The sequence below is a fragment of the Hydra vulgaris genome, chromosome 05 (genome assembly GCF_038396675.1).
Source record: "Hydra vulgaris chromosome 05, alternate assembly HydraT2T_AEP".
Classification (NCBI taxonomy): domain Eukaryota; kingdom Metazoa; phylum Cnidaria; class Hydrozoa; order Anthoathecata; family Hydridae; genus Hydra; species Hydra vulgaris.
The window spans coordinates 8,854,444-8,877,304 of NC_088924.1; the positions used below are offsets into that span (position 1 = coordinate 8,854,444).

Genomic DNA, 22,861 nt, shown 5'->3' on the forward strand with positions numbered 1-22,861 from the left:
TGTCTTAATATAAATTTATATAAACACATTATAACAATTTCTATAAATAGATTTATAATATTATAAAAAAATTGAAAAAATAAAGATAGAAATTTTAAAAATGACGATTGAAAAAAAGAAAAAAAAGCAAACAAAAAGTGCAATAAATTTTTACGTAAGTAATATTAATAACAATTAAATTACAACATTGTAAAAAAAGATTATGCACAATAATTTATACTTTAAAAATAATTTATACTTTTGCAGCTACAAAGGTTTCTTTTTTCAAAATATAAATAATAACAATAGGTACTAAAGCAAATTTACTCTCTCTCTCTCTCTGATAAAAACAAGAGCTAAATAATCAAAACATAGATCCTCGATAGCGATTACTTGGTGCTGCATTTTTTTTCTTAAGAATACGAGACGCTTCGCGTAAATGCTTGGGTTTAATTGGTCCCGATTCACCCCATTTTTCCATCACATCTAAAGCTGTTTAAAAAAATATAATAACTTTGTTTTAATTAGGGGTCATTGCATAATAAAACAAAACCAAATAACTACAACTTATATAAATGACAGTTTTTATTATATTAATTTAAACTTGTAACATTAACATAAAAGTAAAAACTTTTAAAAATTATGGATATTGAAAACCGTTTAAAATAAATACAATTACTTTATACATAATCAGTTCTCCAACTGTCAACAGTTTTAAAGCAAGCCTCAATAAGCTCTAATGTTACTACAGCTCGCAGCTTTCCTTAGTGAAACTTGAAATATGAGCTTCACAAAAACTAACTGTAATTTGACAATCTATGATTTGTATCTTGTCAATTATTTTTACTTTTGTTGTAACAAATATATACTACTAGTTTGTGTATGGATCATTTCATGATTTCATAACACAAATTTTAAAAGAATGGCAATTTTTACAGAAATTTTTTTACTTTTAATTTGCAACATTGAAAGCATTGAGATTAAATTATTAATATGGTTTTAATATTTGAAATAAACACTAAATCAGTCACCAAATCCAAACACTATACAATGATCTGGCTTGAGCCTCAACACTTTAATACGTAACGCAATTATCAACCCTTTAATGTATAACCAACAAGGTCTCAGTTTTGATTAAATCGAAATTGAATCTTTAAAAGTGAGATGCAAAAATCATGAGATCATTATCATAATGATTTTCAAACAACACCATTATCATCGATATATCTTATTAACCCTATTTGGATTATATCATCTTTTTATGCGCTTGTTCTACATTTTCTATAAACCTCTCTTCTTATACCCTCGAGCAATTGTCTTGAGAATATACCTTATTACCATCTTGTCTTTCAATGCGTATTGCCAACCTTTGTAGTCTATGTTTCACAGCCAAAACACATCATAACATGCATTTCATATCATAATAACTGTACATACACAAGATATGTACAGTTTATCATTAGTCTTTAAAGATGAAAATTGATGTTAGAGGTTTTACTGATCTTGATTCAGGCACATCATGCTCTGATCCAATCATGTCTTAAATATCAAAAACCTAACTTATGCATTGAATCTTGAAATCCTATTATAATCTCCATTTCATTACTTACAGCTAAATTCAATTTTAGCTACCTAATTCATATATTCCCAATTGCGAGTACTATATATAATTTATGTATTTTAATTGATTTACACAGAGGAAAAAAAGTTATATAAAACATTAAAAAAAAATTTTTTCATTTAGATTGCATTTTACAGTTTGTAATAAAATAGTCATAATGCTGAAAACTTGATTTTTTATATTCAAAAAAAAAAAAAAAAAAAGTTGTTCAAACAATTTTGAATCACACGATTTTAATGAACATATTTTAAGATTTAAAGTTTTCCATACTGTATATAATAAATCTTATTTGTAAGTAAAAAAATTTTTTTCTGAATTTACAAACATTAAAATACTGATAAAACCTAACAAAAAAAAAATTTTAACTTTGGTTAGTAATCCCTGTTGATTTGACTATTTAACCAGGGTCAAATTTTTACAGATCAAATTTAACCAAGACTCTTTTCAGTCACTGCTTTTAGGCAAATTATAGCGTAAAATTTTTTAATTTTAATTTTTTTTTGCATAAATATGCCTTTAGGCATATTTATGCAACTTGTTTAACATTTCACTTAGTTAATTGTTCTGTTTAAAGTTATGTTTGTTTACTTCTTTTTATTTTAAAATTGCCTTAATGGCCTTGCTTAGTCAAATAAAGACCATGTAAGGCCAGCAAAATTCTGTCTGGTATTTTTATAGTACCACCTAAAAACTATAATATGATAACACAATAAAAACTAACCTTCCTCAACTATTTCACCAACAAACACTTTAGCTATGCCTGCCATTGCAATAACAACATTTGGTGGAACAGAAGTTCCCCCAGTTACATTTTGCATAAACTTTACATAAAAAAAAATTAATGAAAACTAGTAGAAACAATGCAAATAAAAAATATTAAAGAAATTATAAACAAAACAATAGAGATTTATTAAAATCTAAATGACATAATGAAGTTCACAAAATCTGAAAAATTAAATAATCAAGTAAAAAGGTAATTAATTTATTTACAAAGTTTTTTCAAAAATTTATTTTATTTCAAATAACTACATAATTAAATATATTTTACAGTCAAATTTTTAAATAATAACTATAAGTCATAATTAAATAACTAAATAATTAAATAGTTTATATTACAAAGTCTAACTTTTATGAAAACAATGTTGATTTATAATCTTAGAAATTCTTGCTGGATTATAGTTACCAGAATTTTCAGCAGTAAATTATAAAAATTATTATAAGAATCAATAAATCATATTAAATGATAGTTTAGAAACTAATTTTTTTTTTTTTTAATTAGTAAAGTTTTTTAATAGCATAACTTAGATTAAATACATATCAAATTGAGATGATATTTTTGATCTTTTCATATCAGATATGATATTATATATCATATCTGATATGAAATAATCATAATAGAAACTTTAAAAGTGAAACTTTAGAAGTTGTAAAAATTGTCTCTCATGTAACTTTACACTTACTAATTGTCTGGTATGCTGGCCAAACAGCTCAAAACTTTTGGGCTGGATTACTTTCCTATACATTTAGTATGAAGTAATGGAGTGCGACAAAGTGTACTATCTCCCCTGTTATTTAATTTATATACTGTTTAGTGTTTAACTTTACAACTTCCATAAGCTGCTGTATGGGTCCTTCTCTCATTAACTGTCTTTTTTGTGCTGATGATATTGTCTTGTTTGGACCCTCAGCCAAAGGTCTCCAGAACCAGGGGTTCAAAACGACGAAACATGATAGAGAAAAACTTAAGTAAAGAAAAAACTCATCATTAACACTCTTTAGAAAACATTATGTCCAGTATGTTGTGAGGCAGCTTAGAGGATGCAGAGAAAAGATAATCCATGTGCAAAAAAAAGTGTATAGCTGTTGTTTTAAAAAAGTAAACAGCTAAGATGTTTTTGCACAGGTCAGATGTAAGTGTGCCAGGTCTGATAGTGTGTTAGACTAGGTTAAGGAAGTATGAACAAATAGAGTGTAGAGACTTGCAACATGTAAGACATTTTGGGAACCATCTAATAACCATTCTATAAATATTATTATTTGGTATTTTAGAATTTAAATCTTCAGATATAATTTAGTTAAAAAACCATTAACACCTAAATATATTCATTCAAAAAGAAATGTATATCTATATTGTAAATTTCTATTCAAGATATTTAATACATGGCTTGCAGATACTTTGAATATATCAGATCTTGATATAATGTCTTGCTGCACACAACAAAATATATTGTAAGTCATAAAATTAACTCAATTTTGTTTTTTATTTTAATTAGTTTAATACACAATGTTATTAAAAATATAATAAATATAATATGTATAAATAAACAATAAATATTATTGATTCTTTCTCTTCCACAATTTTTTTTATTCCGATTCACTCCCAACAAGCTTTTATCATTATTATTTGAAACTTTCTTATCTTGAATAAAATAATAATTAAAAATCTAAATGAAAATTACAAAATAACTAAACTTATTTAATGTATAATTTTTTGTAATCTTCATATATATTAATTGGAATTGCTTAACTTTGATCATTAAATTCATCATTTTGATTATTTAAAAAGCTTGTATGAAAGAAAAACTTTAATAAAAGTAAAAAAAGTATGAGTTCTTACTTAAAAAAATATAACTTAATCCATGAGGCAAATTTAAGGAATGTAACCCATCACTTAAACTTTCTTCATATTTTGGAACAAAGAACAAAGTCAAACAGAGGATTTCTTAATTATTTTTTTCTCCTCACTTTCCTATATACCTTGGATATATCAATTCAGTAAAGACCAGTACCAATTTAATAAGCAAGCTGGTAAGATTAAATGTTAAATACAAATCCTATTGCTCAGTGACTATTTTGTTTGTTGCACTCTGTTTAATAAACTGATTAAAAATTCTTATGCCAGGTTAAATACATTAAGCAATAGTGCAAAACTATTTGCTAAAAGTCTTTCAAATATCCTATTAATGTATTCACATAGTAAACATTATTAAACATGTCATCAGTACCTTACATTATTTTCTTTTGCTGAAAGAAACCTTTTCTTTTTATGAAAAATTGCTTGTTCTAGAGAGATAATATCTCACAGGATTATAATAATGAAGATATCATATTTTCATTATTGTAATCCTGTGATTCTGATCAATCATCTATTTCACTTCTTTTAGACATTTTATAAAGACATTTTAAAACTACGTATTGTTACTAAATCATTAATTTTTTTTTTGTTATTCACCTCCTCAAGGCCGAGTAGGCCACTACAAATGAGGAGGCTACTTAATAGTGGTTATAACCCTCTCTCAATTCTATAACTCCGAAACACGAACGTTGACGAACGAGGCCACTGCCTAGAGAAAATTAAATAGAGAAAGAGCTACTTTGGTTAACAAACCGTTTTTTCAGGTCCATTACATTTTTCCAGGTAAATTATAAAAAGTAGAATCCTCAGTTTGACTTAATTTAAATGTTTTTAATTTAAAGTACTTAAATAAAATGTACTTGTGCAAATTTTCAGTCTAACCACATATAAGGTTGCACATTAATTGATGAAAAAAACATAAAAACCAAGATGACTGCTAAACAAAAAACACCTTATAATAGCTGATTTTGTCGTCGATCTTCAAAATCCATTTAATCACAGTGCTGAAATTCCACAAAAAACCTATATGATGTTGGTGACCATTTAAAGTTTAAAAAAACCTGAGATGGTTGGTTACTGGCATGTCCCATCTTCTCATAATATACTCCAATCGCTAAGACTTTTATTAGAATTACATTATCTTAAATAATTTCTTATTACTTTCAAACTAAAACTAGGCTATAAATTAACATAAATTAACATTCAAATAAAAAACATATGTTAATTTACATCTGCAACCCTCAGAATTAGGAAAAATGAAGTCGGCAATAATTTGCTGACCTCAATCTTTTTGAGGTCGGCATCAGGCCAGCGAAAATTACTTGATACAAAGTCCAATCATAAAACATAGTAACGAGGTCAGCAATTTTTTGCCGACCTCAAACACTTTCAGGTTGGCAGTTAGGTTGGCATTGCCGAATACCGACCCTAAATCCGAGGGTTGCATCTGTCTAGATTTAAAACGTTTTAATTGAGATTACAAAAATTCACAACATGCTAATTTTTTTTTTAAACAATACTTGAGAAATAAATTGATACAATAATAATATATAGTACAATAAAAAAAAAGCTTTACGTTTACTTATATATTCAAAGTAAACTTAAAAGTTATATGAAAAGAGCATACTTTTATATTACAATTAGATGCATACTTTTTTGTTGAAACAAAAGATTTTTCATCTGATTTGAATATAAAAGTGTTAAAATTGAATTTAAATGTAAAAAAATGCTCTTTTCAAGAATGTTAAAATTTAAAAAAGTGTAGAAGACAATAAAATGTAATCATAAAAAAGAAATCATATAGAAATAAAATACAAACATAAAAAAGTTTATATAGAAATAAAACACAAATATAATTAATTTTTAATAAAATTTCTAAATACGCAATATGTAAGCAAATTTAAATAATAACTTCTAAATACACAACTTTAAACTATTTTTAAAATACCCTTTTAATTGCTGCCTTGGGAAAAGAAGCTCTTCTGTACATCTCGTATCGATTAAGCTGTTCTTCACTGAACGCAGATACTAACATGCTGAAATATATCAGATTTGTTTCATATTAATAACATAATTATAAAAAATACTTTTCTTTTAAACAAAATATAAATAGTTATAAATAGTATACAGGTTTTTTTTCTAAAATTTGTTTTTAAATTCTTCTTATTGCTTTTAAATATAGTATTAACATAATATATTAGTAAATACATATATATTAATAATAATATATTTTCTAAAATTTGTAAATGTGTAAAAGTTGATTGCAATAAACCTTAGTGAGCTCAACAAGATATTCAAACATATTTGTGTGTTTAGTGGAGCAACAATGCTAATACAATCCTCTGAATCTTAATCAGAATTTTGGATTGTAAACAATAAAGCCATATTCAGTTTTCAATATTCAGAAACTTCTACTTTATTTCTTGTAGATGCATGCAACCATTATTTAAATTGGACAACTAGAATAGTAAAGAAGACTGTTGAAGAGCAAGATGGTTAACAAAAGTTAAGTAACAATAACTAAGATAAATAGTATGAAAACGGCAAGAACAATAAAAAGAGACTTTAGTAAATATTAGAACAGATTGTATTGCTGGTTTTTAAGTAAATTTAGTAGTACAAGATAATCCAAGAAGAAATAAAGTAGGACTCATAAAAAGTTTTTTCATTTTTTAATATAAGAATAACAACATTGCTATAATTGTAAGCAGCAAACAACCAGAGTCAGAGGACCAGCGTGAAGACTTTAATGAAGTAGCTTTGATATGTCAGGCATAATAGTCCTTGCCTCACTGCTTCCATTTAAAACATGAGAGAATGTTTTTATCATTTTCTGTTATAATAGTTAACAAGTCAGCAGTAGAACACAATGATTAAAATCTGTATTGATTTAAGTGTAGTACGACTAGGGACTTGAATGAGTATTAGACTCAAGATCATATATTAGAAGTTTATTAATTAGAGATTCAAAGAGTTTGCTAATAATAAGAAGACTGATGGGACAAGTGGAGGAGTCAGAGCTTAGTTGAGAATAAGACTTAGTTGAGCACTTGTTAAATAGTTTAAAGAGTTTTGAAAAAGTTCTAGAGAACACTTTTGTAAGACTGAAAAGAATGTTGTACTTCAAGCTGTAGAAGAAATTAAAATGAAAAATAACTTAAGTAATAGATACCAGAAACTAGATGTGATTTAGATGTCTAAAAATGAAATAACTTGTTTCTCAGAGATGACAAGACAACTGCATGTTCACTAGAATCAAGAGTTAAATTAGACAAAAAGTCAACTTTATCAGAAATAACTTTAAAATGAGTGCAGTCTTGAGAAGACGAACAACAATAAAGAAAAAAAAAAAGATTGACTGAAGAGGTGCTACACAAAAACACATTAAAAAAAAATAGACAGTGAATAGAATTTTAATTTTGCAACAAATAGGTGAATTGATACATAAGTATATGTCAAAACCAAACATATAATTATTGGAAATTTTGCAAGTCAAATTATAATATCAAGCTGAATTTAAAAATTGCTTCATAAAGAGCAAAGTAACTCAGGTGAGTTTTGAAGGAAGTAAAATTAAAATTAAACAGATGAAAGGTTACTTTAAAGACCACAAGTATTTGTTAAAAATGGATTAAAACAATTTATTGATAACTATTGTTTTCGTTATGTTTTAAATTTACATATTATGCTTTAAATTATTATAAAACTTGAATCAATTGTAGATAATGCATGGCAGCCTATGCAATAAGTTATACAGTTGCATCAGATTTGCTAATCAACTCAAAGTTGTAACCAAGAGCGTAACAATAACACCTGTGCACAACATGGCACTGTTAATACTCTGAAATTTTACGGCTATCGATGGAACCAATCTCTCTATGTGGGTTGAAGCGATTTGGGTTGAGGTTAGGAGTTAGCGCTGGCCTAAATCCACAAAGTACCTTATGTATATATTAAAGGTGTCCACTATACAAATTAATTTCAAAACGGTAAATGCCATTTTTTTCCATTCTGTTATGGTTAAAACATATTTTCAAATTAAAAGTATGGTTAAAACATACTTTTAATAAATTTTGATAATTTTCAAAATGGATGGACTACATGGATCTCATGGATCCTACATGGATCCCAAACATTTGCATTCTAACTGATGTTAACATCATTTATAATTTGTGTACAGTTTTAAAAATAACCAATTATAGATTTAATTGATTCTATTTGTTTGATTTATTAAAGCAATGTTAACTAGAAGTGAAAAAGTTGTAGAGGTTGTGGCGTTTGCCACATTTTCTGCCTGCAAATGTTGCACCATAGCCATTGCCCTCAACAAGACCAAAGACTTTTAACTATAACTGATTATTGGGTAATTAGACACCCATCTGAAATAAAAACAGGAGTTAAACTTTCTGACTGTCATGAACTGTTTAACAACTCATAAAATTCATTCTGTTTCTATGACACAATAAAGCAATTTATGTTTCTATGACACAATATGCAGTTTTTTGATTTGTGTAACAAATCAAAAAAATGCATATGAAATTACTGACACAGTTGTAACCTTTTGAAACATGACTTGCATAAAGACAATGTGGATTGAATGAAACAATTTACTAGCCCACCTATAGCGCTGAAAAATGATAAACAGATACCACATAAAATCTGATTGGCTTGCTAAAAGAGTCAATTAATAGCCAGAAGAGCAAAGATTTGTTGAATGCAAAATATTTGTTTTTACTGTTTAAGTTAGTTTTTAGTGAAAAGTAGTTGACAAAACTGCAAAAATGGTGTGAAAATAATTTCTAATTATGACACATTCATCACCAATCAAAAGCCATGGTTGTTACAAGGTGTTTAAAAATACAGAAAAAACATCTTGTTTTTTTTTTACTAACAAAAACTAGGGTTTTGGTTAACAAAGACCATTTAGGACCAGATATATTGAAGGTTTGGCTAGGTTTGAAAGCCAAGTGTTTATATTTTTAACTAAAAAATTATTAATTTTTAAGAGTACTAATATTTAGTGTTGTGTTAGTATAACTATTGAAATATTTTTAAACTAGAAAAATTCATTAAAATCTAGTTTAGGATTTTAATGAATTTTTCTAGTTTAAAATTAATTTTAGGACGTATTTGGAACAACTGGGCCCCAAGACAATCTATAATCAAAGCTGCAAGACGTGTAGGAGTAACTTCCACATCATTAAGCGTCAATGACATGCAACAGGACAAGTTTGCACAAGCTGCTTTGTGTATTGATTTTTCAAGAAGTTTTACATCCAGTACAACAACTCCTAGAAGTAATACTATTAAATCTCCTGATAAAAGAAAAAATTCAGCTCAGTATTGGAAAGAAAAGTTTGAGCGTTCTCAAGAGCTTATTCAAGAGCTGAGCGAAAAAAGCATTCAACTTGAAGAAATTCCTGGCTTACTGACAGTACAGAAAGTTAAGCCGAAAGTTTCCAAACTTACTACAAGGGTTACGCAGGTTCACGGATCAATGAAAGGAAAAAATGTGTTGGACTTAGTGAAGGAAATTCAAGATAATAAAAATCAAGAAATAAAAGATAAGGAAGAAAAAAGATGGAACAAAGAAAAACAAAAAGAAGCATTTTTACGGTGTAAAAATGAATGCAGCTGTGGAGAAGGTGTGTGCCATGCCATAAAGCTACAGCAATGCTCTTCTTGCCATAATGTACAAAAATCTGTCTGTGGAAAGTTATCTTGTAAAGTGGATGGAAAAAAACCAATAATGTTTTTAGCTGCTGCAGTAACCAACAACTCACTCAAACGTAAGGTTATTGAGCATGAAAGTGATGAAGATACTAGAAATTAGAAGGATACACCAAGAAAGTGACCTTACAGTGATAAGGAGATAATTCCATTATTCTTAGTCAATTAGTTGATCAACTTATTAAAGAGTAAATAGTTTCAAAGATGTATAAAAACACTTTTAAATTGTCTTAAAGACTAAAGAGCAACATTTCAATTTTTTTTATACAAATAACTAGTAAAAAAGTAATTTTACTTGATTGTTAATAGAAAAATAAATGTTAATAGAAAAAAGCAAAACTCCATTTTAATATTGAGTTTTTGATCCATGTATATATATTTTTTAGTAAGGGACCCCAAAGACCACACAGAAACTCTACTTTGGTTAAGATAAAATATTTTAACAACTGTCTTTTTCATTTATTTTCTTGTTTTTTTTTTGTAGAAGTATGACATAAATCTTTACAAAAAACACTACTTTGAAAACTTAAATGAAAATTTCAAGTATTTATGGACTATAATGTCAAAATGTTATAAAATTGAAAAAAAATTTTTTTATTGTTTTTAGTATAATTTTCAAAAATTTATGCTAATTTGGTTATTTTTAACAGTTTCTTTTAAAAAAACTATCTTGTCAAATAAAAAAATCTATTTTGTTGCTTAATAAGGCTTTATCTATGAGTTACAGGTACTAATGTGAGCGTGTGGCTTTTGGGGTCCATGAGCTTTTGGGGCCCGTCTACCTGTAGATAAAAAAAAATTTTAATTTCAGAATTAAAAAATTAATTTAAAAAAAAATAATCTTAACTGTCTCAATATATATATACACAGCCTTTGACAGAAGTAACCGGCTGTCACACTCTATTCCTGACCACGCCTGTAATATTTAGTCGTGACAGCCTGACCACGGGTTTTTAGATGTTTTGAAAACATTTTAAAAATGCGCAAAAGAAGTTTAACTGGACAATGGAAAGACAATAACAAAAAAAAAATTAATAAAAAATGATAAAAAAATCTTAACATAAATCAACTAAAAATCTACTAAAAAAAAAAGCTCAAAATATTATTAACCATACAAAAAAATTATAATAAATTATGTTAAATGATTATGTTTGGAATCAACAACTTCTTAAGATTGGTCTTTTATAATGTTTTTATAAAATTAAACAACTCTTAAATAAAATAACAACTTATATTTAATGATCACTTAATAAGAAAACAAAGGTTGTTCTATTTGTCAACAAGAGTTACATAATTTTTTCAACATGTTTCTAATAATACAAACACTAATTGAACTATTTAATAATTGAAAAAGTCAATCTTTTTTAAAACCATTTCAAGCTTACAAAATTAACTCAGTCTTTAAAAATATTTTTTTAATAATTTTTTGTGACATGATAAACAAAAGGCAAAAACAATTAAATCATTCAGTTGCAATGTAAATACTAAAATGTTCTTTACTTTTAGCAATGCCTTTTAAATGCTAGTGATAATTCAACAATAGCCAGACCCCTGAATCAGCTGTTTGTAATGATCAGCTGTTTGCAATAAATTTATATTATGCTTAAGTCGATATTATATAATATATAATATAGATTAACAGGCTTCCGTAGGAGTAAATGCGTAAATGGGCAGAATAAAGCCTCTCGATACAAGTAGTCATATTTAATATATGGCTGCATATGTCGCAGGCTGATTTAAGGAGGAAATTTTCCTTGACAAAAATTTTGAATACTTTGAATTCTTTTAAACAATTAGTTAATAAAAATTCTGATTTATCCAAAGGTTCCTTAAAGTAATGATAAAGTTCTTCGATTTGTTTTATTTTGTCCTCCAAGCCCCACTGCTTCGGATTAAACTACCTCATTCTCGGATTAAACTACCTGTTTTTAAATATCAATGTACTTGTATCAACAAAACATTTCCCCAGCACCGATTTGAGTTTGTCTAAAACTATTTTCTTTTCATTGATAGCTTTTTAATGAAATCATCATTGACATCAGTTATTTGAAATTTGACTATAACTAGTCTATGATCTTTTTTCAATTTATGGCAATCGTGTCCATCGAAGCATTATGAAACTACTTCATTTTTTGATTTAATTGTGAATAAAGCGAGGTGGCTTGTAATTGAATCTTCTTGAATAGGGCATTGAATTACTACCTGCAAGTTAAATTTTGTTTCCAAAATAATTGATTCCAATTTGTATGACATTAGCCCTTTGTCTTCAAATATTTTTGATATTGGAGTTATTGATTCCAATATATCAAGGTAGCAACTTACCATACACATAAAATAATAAGAGTTTAACTTTTTTAGTAACTTTTTTAATAACTTTTTTAATAACTTTTTTAGTAACTTTTTTAGTAATCTTTAACTTGCATGCACTTTGGATCTGCAAAAACATTTTTAAAAATAGTTTTAAATGGTTTCCACAATGCCAGAATGCCATCATTCATACACTGCTCGACAACAACACACAAACCTATTACCTAAAATATATAAATATATTACCTATAATATATAAGTTAATAATAATTTGAGCATTTTAATTAGATTCCATGAACTCTATCTTTCCCCCAACTCATATATGTTGCTAGAGTAACTCTTTTACCTGAAGACGCCATTATCATCTTTGTAACTTTTACCTAAAGATGCCATTATTATCTTTGTAACTTGATAGCTTTAATTATTGGATAACTTAAAAACTGATGACTTAAAAACTGAACACACAATTTATACATTAGAAATCAATTAGCCGTCTTTTAATTTTTAATCAGATACTAAATTTATTATTAAAGAGTTATGTAATTGCATATTAAGTAAACAGCAGTGTTTTTCAATTATATCTTATGTTTCTTAATTACGACTTTCATGGCCTGAATTACATTTCTAAATTGAATTAGTTAGAGTTATCTTACATTTCTTAATTATAATTTTTGTGTTCTTAATTACATTTTAAAAACGTGTGGACCTTTTCAAAATTTAGCTTGACTTATCTTTGTGTTGTTACTATAAGAAAATTTTGGAGTGGCATAAATTAAGAGAGAATTTTGTAACAAAAACAGGTCAATCTACAAAATTGCTCACAATTCCGTTCAATGACTCCAGGCTTAAAAACAATAACTTCCAAGTCATTGAATCTTATGAATTTTTTTCTTTTTATTGTATTTATTTCTGTTTATTAATACCCCTTCCTCCCCCTCCCTTCCTCCCCTACCCCCCCTTTCCTTTCCTATCTTCCCTCATATATTATATGTTGACAAAAACTTGATTTGTCTATTGATTGCAAAGAGTTTAACAAGTTTATTAGGCTTAATTTTGTTTGAAATGACCAGTATGTTTTATAATCATTTCTCTTCCTTTATTTACAACTTTCTTCACAACTCTAAATCCAATTGAAAAAGATACAGAGAAAATAGAAACAACACCTAAATTACAAACAATATTTACCACTATTGCACTATGTTGCCTAACTGGAAGTCCCTCGCCTATTGCTGTGAAAACTATTTTCTTTAAAATATTTTTAGGTAAAAAAAAATAAACAAAGGTAGATTATTATTTATATCTGTTATGATATTCTAAGGATTATTACATTCTGACTATGAATTAGCTTTTAGGATCAATTTTATAAACTATTAAACGTTAAATTGAATAAAATAATAAATGCTCCATCACATAAAATATATTGTAGAATGTATAATGTAGAAAATGATAAAAAATGAAATGCAGAAAGTGATGGTAAACAACTTTATTAAATATTAATGTTTTTTGTCAATAATTGTCTCAACCAAATGTTGGTCACTGGTCAATAAAAAAGCAACTCTTAATTATTCATTACAATTAATTTAGTAAAACATGTATAGTTTAGTAATAAGAACTTAATACAATAGTTAGAAACATTAAATTAAAAAAATCAGAATATGATTTTAATTTTTCTCGTTAAATTTATCTACTAATAATATACATTTGACAATGATTTTTATTTCTGTTTTAGTAAAAAAAATTTTTTTTTGGTAAAATTTTAACAAAACAAAAAAAGCAAGTCAGCAAAAACTAAAGGAACAATTAGTTGTTGCTGACTTGCTTTTTTTTTTTCATACATCCTTTTATTCCTTTATTAGTAATAATTAAAGGAATAAAAGGATGGAAATTTTTATCTAAATGTAATAAATGAGAAGGAAGGAGGGGGGGGGGGGAGAAGATTACAAAAAGAGGGGGAGGGGGTAGTCTTAACAAAAAGGTGAGTGGGAGTTTATATTTTCTAATTTTTAAGATCTAAATGGGTATCAAAAATTAGAAAATAATTACCGAAATTTTTTATTTAGATTTGAGATACAGTTTCTTTGTTCAGTACAAATAAAATTTAACATATAGGGGAAAGGGGTCTTAATAAGCTCAGTGTAGGTGGGAAAAATTTTTTAAAATTATTAAACATCAACTGCTGTGTATATTAAACACTTAAGAGTACCACCTTTTTTTTTCTTTGATTTTTCATAATTAATGTTTTTTAAGTAACAAATTTAATTAAATTTACCCATGTTTTTTTTTTCCTGTTTAAAAAAAGACCACCCTCCATCTCTTAGTAATAACTCTAACTAAACTATGTCTTAAGATCATTATTGATAAAAAAAACTTGCTGCAGGAATGTTTTTTCAAAAGAAGTTTTTGAAATAAGGATTCTTAAGTACCAAAACTCATCAAATTTTTTTTTAAAATTTCCATATAGATTAAAAGAAAATTAAAGATTAAAGAAACCTAATGAAACAGGAAAATTTTTTTCAGGGCAACATCTAAAAAAAATAAAATAAACTACATTGGCATTTTTGTAATTAAACTCGCTCCAGTAAAATTACGACAAAGGTCAAAATTACAGGTATTATGCTTATTTTTAAATTTTTTCAAATTGTTTTACTGGATTCCTTGTCTCAAAATATGTAAGTGTACATATTTTCAGGTTTCCATTGCACAAACACAAAGAACAGAAACAATGACCAAAACTATTTTTTTAAATGGGGGATTTTTGTTGGTTCAAAGCAAAGTTTGAATAGTCACATCTTTAAAACTGTTTGGAACTAGATGATAAAATTTTGGGAATGTTATAATATATAATATAACTTATGTAAATATTTAGGTGGTGTAAAAATCAGCAAAATCTGAGACTTAGGGTTGCACGCCCTGCATGTTTTCACATTTCATATGGAATCGCCCTAATGCGATTGATCCAGTTTGCCAAAAAGTTACTGATATTCCAAAAAAAACAACTGACCGTCAATTCCATGTGTTAGCTGGTCGAACTGACCACTCACCTTTGATTTCTTATTTTCTATGCTGATTTAAATAAAAACTGACATTGTTAAACTTTTATATAACCAGGTTGACAGGCATTATATGCTTATTCAATTATTTTGTAAACCTTTAAATTTAAAAAAAAGAAAAGAAAATATGTATAAATTTTTAAAAAAATTTCCTGTTTCATTAGGTTTCTTTAATCTTTAATTTTCTTTTAATCTATATGGAAATTTTAAAAAAAAATTTGATGAGTTTTGGTACTTAAGAATCCTTATTTCAAAAACTTCTTTTGAAAAAACATTCCTGCAGCAAGTTTTTTTTATCAATAATGATCTTAAGACATGAATAACTTAGTAATTTCTATATATGGTTGAAAAGATGTTGAGTCAAACTAATTAATGCAAAAAATATGGAATGAAGATAATCTTTGATGATAGCTAACTTGCTGAAAGATCTTTCACCCTTAGATGTTGAAGCAATTGATGTTGAAGCAATTTTAGAAAAGTTTTAAGACACACTTTTGGAAATAATGAATGCTACCCCTTAGCATAAACTATAAACTTTATTTAGAAGTTTGACAAGCTTTTTGCTGACTAGAATATTTTGTCTTAAGGAGAAAAAAATGCTCAACTTTATCAGAAAATTCTTTATTACATACGTTTTCTGGGTAAAGTTTAGCCAGATTCTCAGCTTTTAAACCTAGTTCATCACCTGCTTGAGACTTCTGTGAAGACCAAAGGAAAGAAATCTTTTCACATTCCTCTTCTATTACTTTAAATCTTGATCTCATTTAACTAGTCAGATTAAAGACTTTATCATCATCAGGGAAGACCTTATTTTTTTGTGTTCTCTTCCCAGCAAACATAATTTCATTAAATTTTAAGTTTTATGCAACTTTTGTTGCCTCTATCAAAATCAGGTCCCAATACAAATAGATTCAATCCAGATCCGTCAAAACGCCATTTAGAATCTTTACTTCAACATCTAGAGTGAGTTGAGTGGATTGAAGCAGAAGTTAACTGCCATCAAACATTTAAACTGCTCACATTGTTAACTGCCATCAAACATTTTAACTAAAAAGCAGTGAAAACAAAAAAATTCAAGAGGATTCATCTATTTAATTAGATAATGCACTTCATTACAACTTTCCCCTAAAGGTCTCACTCTTATGTGTAGTACACGCTATTGATGATTAGCTTGTACTGCACATAAGTTCATTTTGTGAGCAGAGCAAAGAATGAAAATTGCTGGTGGATTATTTTGCCTAATCAAAGTTTGAACTTCATTATAAATACCTGCTAAATTAACGCCATTGTCATAGCCTTGATCACAACAATTTTTTTATGAAGAGCTATTTCTCTTCCAACAATATTAACTTTGTTATATCAGATCTCTTCTTCTTTTTAAGTTATTCTAGCTTAAGGAACCTTTGTTTGACCTCCCACAGCTGATTATTACTGAAATGCAAAAAACAAAAAACGAAAGTAATGTTGCTCCAATTTGTTTTTCTAATTGATGCTCAATGGACTTTAGACTTTTCAAGTGAACCGTAGTAAATAGTTTTGGAGAATATTGTTTAGTTGATGACTTTCAATGCGGTCTGAAAGTTTTCTTCAATTTCCATGTATACCTGCAACCTAAGACAAAAAACTGGATTGAACACTGGATCTGGTTAAATTAGGCAATCCAAAAAGTAGCAAGGGAAACATAAGAGTGATGCCACAGCCTTACTCCAAGAGAGACAATCTTTTCTAACATTTTCTCTGTTTCTTTGTTCCTCTATAAAGATGTAAGTAGGGAGTTTGCGTTATATTATAGTCGTTTGATCGGTGTCTGATATTGATTTTCATAAGTGCAGGAGGTTGGTGATCTGATCTCTATATCATATAACTATAAAGAAATATTGGTAAATAGAATTATTTTAACTATTCTTTCATAACTATTCTTTCATGTCAAAAGATTTTAAAATAATTCAACTACCTGCTTGCATTTGTCTTCATTTTTTGTCAAACGAACGCAATCTAAAAGCCTTCATTTGTTGTTGCTTTTTTTTCTTTCTGAATCATCACTCTTTTTTTCCTAGCAGCTCCAGACAACTGGTTCAATTGTGGAGGTCTTAGATTATTCATGTTAAAACTTATGATGCTGCAAAAAAATGTTAACATTTTAAGTTTTAAAAATAAAAAAAATTTATAATTACTTTAGTGTTATTAATCGCAGAGCAAAAGTCAGTGTTTAGTAAATATCCACTGAAGATAAATTTCTTATCAAAATATAGTTGAAATGTATTTTATTTCTTTGTTTATTTCATTGTCAAAATATAGTTGGAATAAAATGCAGGTGAGTTAAAAACATACACATGCACTAAAGTATCCACAGGGATGCAAAAATAAGTTTAATAACTAGAAGTTAGACTTTCATAAACCGTTAGATTAAAAAAAAAAAATTTAATGTTCTTTACTTTGATATGCAAACTACAGGCCAAGGAAAACGCGTGCATTCAAATAGAAAATAAAAACCTTTTAAAGTAATAATTATCCTATTTTAAATATAAACAAAGTTTAAAAGGAGAAAAAAATTAATACACAAAATTGATTGAGCTTTAAATATGTTATCAGCTAAATTTTTTATCATTACAATAATTTTTTTTTAAGGCATATGCGATGCCCCATAGACTGTGATGCCCAGGGCAAACTACTTCAATTGCCTCTCCCTCTTGGTAACCCTGGCTACCCTATCTAAACCCTTAGTCAATGTAACAACATTCCTTTGCCTTTTCTACTTTTTTTTTCAGTCGATGTATGTACTGAAGCCCCTGGTAGCAGGCTATTTCAGTATGACTTCAGATCGCTAACATAAACACACATAGTATGCTTTTATAGAATGTATACCTTAGTTTTTTCCTTTCAACCTCTTGCTCTTCTGTAATAGTTTCTTCTTCCATTGATTTTTTTTGATTTGAAGATGGTTTTACGGGGTCGGTGTTACGTGAAGATGTTGGAACAACATCAAAAGGTTTTTTAAATATTTCTTCATCATTGGACATTATATAAAACCTTTAATATTAGTAGAAGTAAAAAAAATTTCGGAAACTTAACATACTTTAATATAACATGTAATTTATAATTATATAATTTATATAAAAAAATGTAATTTAATATAAATTGATAAGACTAATTAAAACTAATACAAATAAATTTTTTAAAAATGAAAGAATAAACAAACTTTTACTAAATACTATTATCAACTTATCATTATAAAGTGTGTAGAATAATTAGAACTAAGTACACAATATAAAAGCAATATTTCAAAATAAAACTATTATTTATTTTAACTGTCTTTAAACAATTTGTGCAAGATGTGAATATTTATGAGACAAATCGCACAAGTAAAATGCGGACTTCAAAGTAAAATTACTTGTTTCGTTGTAGTCGGGAAAACAAAATACAAAAAATGTGAAATTAATATTTAAATTAAATGAATAAAAATTGGAGGGAAAAATTTCATACATGTTATGTTTCAAACATGTTTTAATGAATTTTAGTTACTCTTACACACATAGACCAAGCATTTGATCAGCGCTTTTAATAAAAAGTTGAGCGTATTATATAAAAAGATAATCGGTATCGAATCTCAGTTTATCGTCTCACATTGGTGTGACACCTTTCAGTATCGATATTGAGATTACGATATTCTGATATTGAAAGTATTGAAAGTATTTGAACTTATATTTATCTTTATAAACAATTATTAATTTGAAATAGTAAACTTATATAATGACTGAAATTTTTCGGGAGAGTGGAGAAAAGTGAGACATTAAAAAATGTTTCTAAAATAACTTAAATATCTTTTTTATATAATGTATGTACTGCACCAAACAAGTTTTAACCAATAAAGCATCATTTTTGGAGCTGATTTCATCAACTAATATTGACATCAGGTTATAATAAAGTGTATGAATTTTTGATTTTATAGGAACCTTTCCATTTGGGTAAAATGGGACAGACATGGGGTAAAGTAGAAAAAGCGAGTTTTTAACAACATGTTACCAATTTTTAATTAAAAACTGTTAAACTCGTAAATTAAGTATTCTTCATCAAAATATTTAAGTAGTTTTCTCATTTTAAATTTACACAAAAATGATATGGGAGATATAAGAGATCAATTATTTTTTTTGTCCTACTTCACCCCTCAAAAAATTGTTTTTTAAGAGTACTTTTCAAAAATGTGGTTCTTACCACACGCAGGGAGACAAAGTAATGATTGCTAAACAGAGGGGCAAAAATCTCACTGTTTTCATTATATAATATTTATTAGAGCCCTCTCCTAAATGGATTTTTGAGATCTACTTTTCCCGTATTCCACTTCTCCCCACTTTTACCTTTTTAATTGACTCATTTAGTATAATAGAAATCTCAAAGGTTGTGAAGTTATCGTAGGACTATTTATCATTTAATTTATCATTTATTAAACAGTATTGCAATTTTAATTTAATTAGTTATGGTATCGCTTCCGTTGAATATGCATTCAACACTCAACAACTAAACAATCAATAATCAATAAAATCAATAAACTAAAGTAAACTAACTAGTTATCAATTATTATGCCTCTTATTTTGCCATTAAATAAACATTATTAACTAAACCTCTAAAAAGCAATCTTACTTGTGTTTTGTTAATAATAAATTAAAAAGGTCATTTTTCTTTCCTTTTTTTTTCTTATTTTGACTATGCGACCAATCGATATCATACGATTTTTTTTATTATCGCTATTGTGTGGTTACGAATCGATACGATACGAGACCATACTTCTCGGTATCATGTCTAGTTGTAATAAGAGACATGCAGGGCAGGAGTTTGGGAAGAAAAGGGGGTCAAGATATTGTAACAAATATGCATGATGCCAAAAATACTGTATTAAATTAAACTTTATCTATATCTTTTACCCTGTAACTAAGTTCTATGTGTGTTTTTTTTTTAGTTATTTAGGAGCTTCAAAAATTCTTTATGGTCTCATCACAGAGTAACGCAATAAAGTATTTAACCAGAAACTTCTTGCCTTCTTTATTATCAATAATTTATATATTGTTAGAGCCGGCTTCTAACTCCAACAGCTATGCCACAGGTGCTAAAATAGGGAGAACATAGTTTCTCCTTTGCTCTGGGGCAGATGGGATCTATGGCATAAAAATACAAAAAAAATTAATTTGTTACTATTTTATCAGTTATACTACTTGTTATAATGCACTTTTTTCAGCAAGAAAAAAAAGTGAGCATGAAAATTTTGTATGATATATAAATAAATATATATTATATATCATACAAATTTCAATGCAGTGTAGCCCATACCGTAGACTCTAACATAACCATACGGTAGTCTTTGTCGTATGGCTAAATGTGTTGTTTTTTTTTAATTGAAAAATACTTACCAAAGGTACTGATAAAAAGCAATAACAATGCGGTTTGTTCGGAAAAGATATAATTTGAAAAAAATGTACATACAAATTTTGCTGTTTTCTTGCTTCAAATGGTGTTTTTTTTTTTTAACTGTTTGGTAACATTTTAAAATTCAATTCTGTTTTAATTACATTTACATACAACATTTAGTTACCTCAAATGTCAAAAAAATGTTATGAAAGTGGCGCCAACAAAAAAAGCAAAACAGATCCGGAAAACAGCAGAGTTAAATAGCCTTACTTGATCATTAGATAAACTTTTTAAACAAGGCAAAAGTTCATCAATTTCAAATTTATTTTTATATGAAATATGTAACTTAAACGGTATATCCCAACTTGAAAACAATAGTGTTGAAGAAAACATAAAAAAAATCACAACATTGATAACCAGAACGAGAGTGTAGAGGATTAATCAGGATCCAATAGCATAAATACTAAGGAGTTTATATCTGAAAATATTTCAGAAATAAAAATTAATCCACAAACATAAAACAGTACTTTATCAAAATTTAATTGCGTTATATCAAACCCTGAAACTTGGCCCGTTGAAATCGATAATGAACAACGAATATTTTTGGTAGAGCAGTTGCAAAAAAGTATTAAAGATATCCATTACAATCCCGAAACTCCGGGATTAAGCATTTAATCCCAGGATTTTTTTTTAAATTGTTTTTGGTTGAACATTTTCAAATTCAAATTTCTTTAGTTGAGATTTGACTATTTTCCTATTGAAAATTCCCGAATTATTTTTTTTTTCATTCAATTGCAATGAAATTCAAACAATCGAAATTTTTAGAGTTACGTTTATGAATAATTTTATGATTACGTTTATGAATAATTGAATTACATTTATTATAATAATTAAAATTGGATTGCAATAATTTTTTTAAAATTTGTTGGTGCTTAGTTGCATTTATTCAAGTTTCTTACAACTTTTATGTCGATTAGACGTTATTTGTTTGGTGACTATTTTATACTACTAGTTTTAATAAATTTAAAATTGCTGGTTATTTGAACAGTAAATTTTCTTAAATTTTAATGGCTTCTTACATGAAATATAACAAAAAAAGTAATTTTACGGTTAGGAAACATTTTTTGCGAGAAGGAAAAGGGCAGACAGCGATGTGTTTTGTGACTGTACACAGTCTTTTGTGACTGTACACAGTCTTTTGTGACAACACAGTGCCAAAATTGGTTGTAAATTACAGAAAAAAATTAGGAATTATTTAATTACTAAAATATTTGGCAAAAAAAGCACCTGATGTTGGTGTAGGAGAAAAATTTTCTTTATCTTTTGATGAATGGACATCACTACGTAACCGTTGCTACATATTAATTTTAATGCACGAAGTTGTCTGTTCTGGAGCTTAGACTTTATTTGTATAACAGGATCAATGTTTGTAGATAAGTGTATAGAGCTATTAGAACAAAACCTTGCGCAACATGAACTTGATTTGCAAAAAGATATTGTTAGTATTATAATAGACGGAGCAAGTATGATGAAAAACGTTGGGAGAATATTACCTGTAAATCAGCAGTTATGTTTTGCCCGTGGTGTTCAACTGGGCGTTATTGAATTATTATATCAAAAGCAGGATGTATAGAGAGAAAAAAAATCAGCAATTCAATGAAAACGAACAATCAGTTATAGAAGACAATTTTTTAGTGAGTAACTCTTACGAGAATGATAATTTTTCTGACAAAAATGAATTGGTCAATCTCGATGCTAGTCATAATAGACATTGAGGAAATCAATGTGATAATGAAGTAAGTTGTGGTCCAGTGATCAAAATGGTACAAAAATTATTAGTCAACCAGTTTAATTTTTTACAAAGTTCGGCGAGGTACTTTTGGTAATAATTTGTAGAGTTTTTGACTGTGAGCTTTAGGTCAATTGATTAGATAAATCTAATGAAATCAAATAAAACTTGAATACGATCTTACTGCCATGTTGTGCACAACAAACACTCCATTTAATCTAATGTTAATGTATTTATTAGATTAAAGTATATATATATATATATATATATATATATATATATATATATATATATATATATATATATATATATATATATATATATATATAGGGGAAAGGCGCCTATGATGG

At 27.4% G+C, this 22,861-nt stretch overlaps 1 protein-coding gene across 1 annotated transcript; it reads right to left on the reverse strand.

Moving 5' to 3' along the window:
• Positions 1 to 138: 138 nt before the first annotated feature.
• Positions 139 to 18,385, reverse strand: LOC136080519 (transcription initiation factor TFIID subunit 11-like). The gene is made up of 4 exons (XM_065797295.1): positions 18,188 to 18,385; positions 6,184 to 6,271; positions 2,322 to 2,421; positions 139 to 471 (listed from the first exon to the last, which is right to left on the reverse strand). Exons 1-4 carry the CDS (start codon positions 18,340 to 18,342, stop codon positions 344 to 346), a joined length of 471 nt encoding a protein of 156 aa, XP_065653367.1. The 5' UTR covers positions 18,343 to 18,385; the 3' UTR covers positions 139 to 343.
• Between the last annotated feature and the right edge of the window lie 4,476 nt (positions 18,386 to 22,861).

Bases quoted from the DNA above. Each gene is read 5' to 3' on its own strand.
- LOC136080519 (XM_065797295.1), bottom strand. From the start codon at position 18,342: ATGTCCAATGATGAAGAAATATTTAAAAAACCTTTTGATGTTGTTCCA. The intron at 6,272-18,187 runs GTATACATTCTA...GATATATTTCAG, and splicing joins GTTGAAAGGAAAAAACTAAG to CATGTTAGTATCTGCGTTCA. The intron at 472-2,321 runs GTTAGTTTTTAT...TTTTTTAAACAG, and splicing joins TGGTGAAATAGTTGAGGAAG to CTTTAGATGTGATGGAAAAA.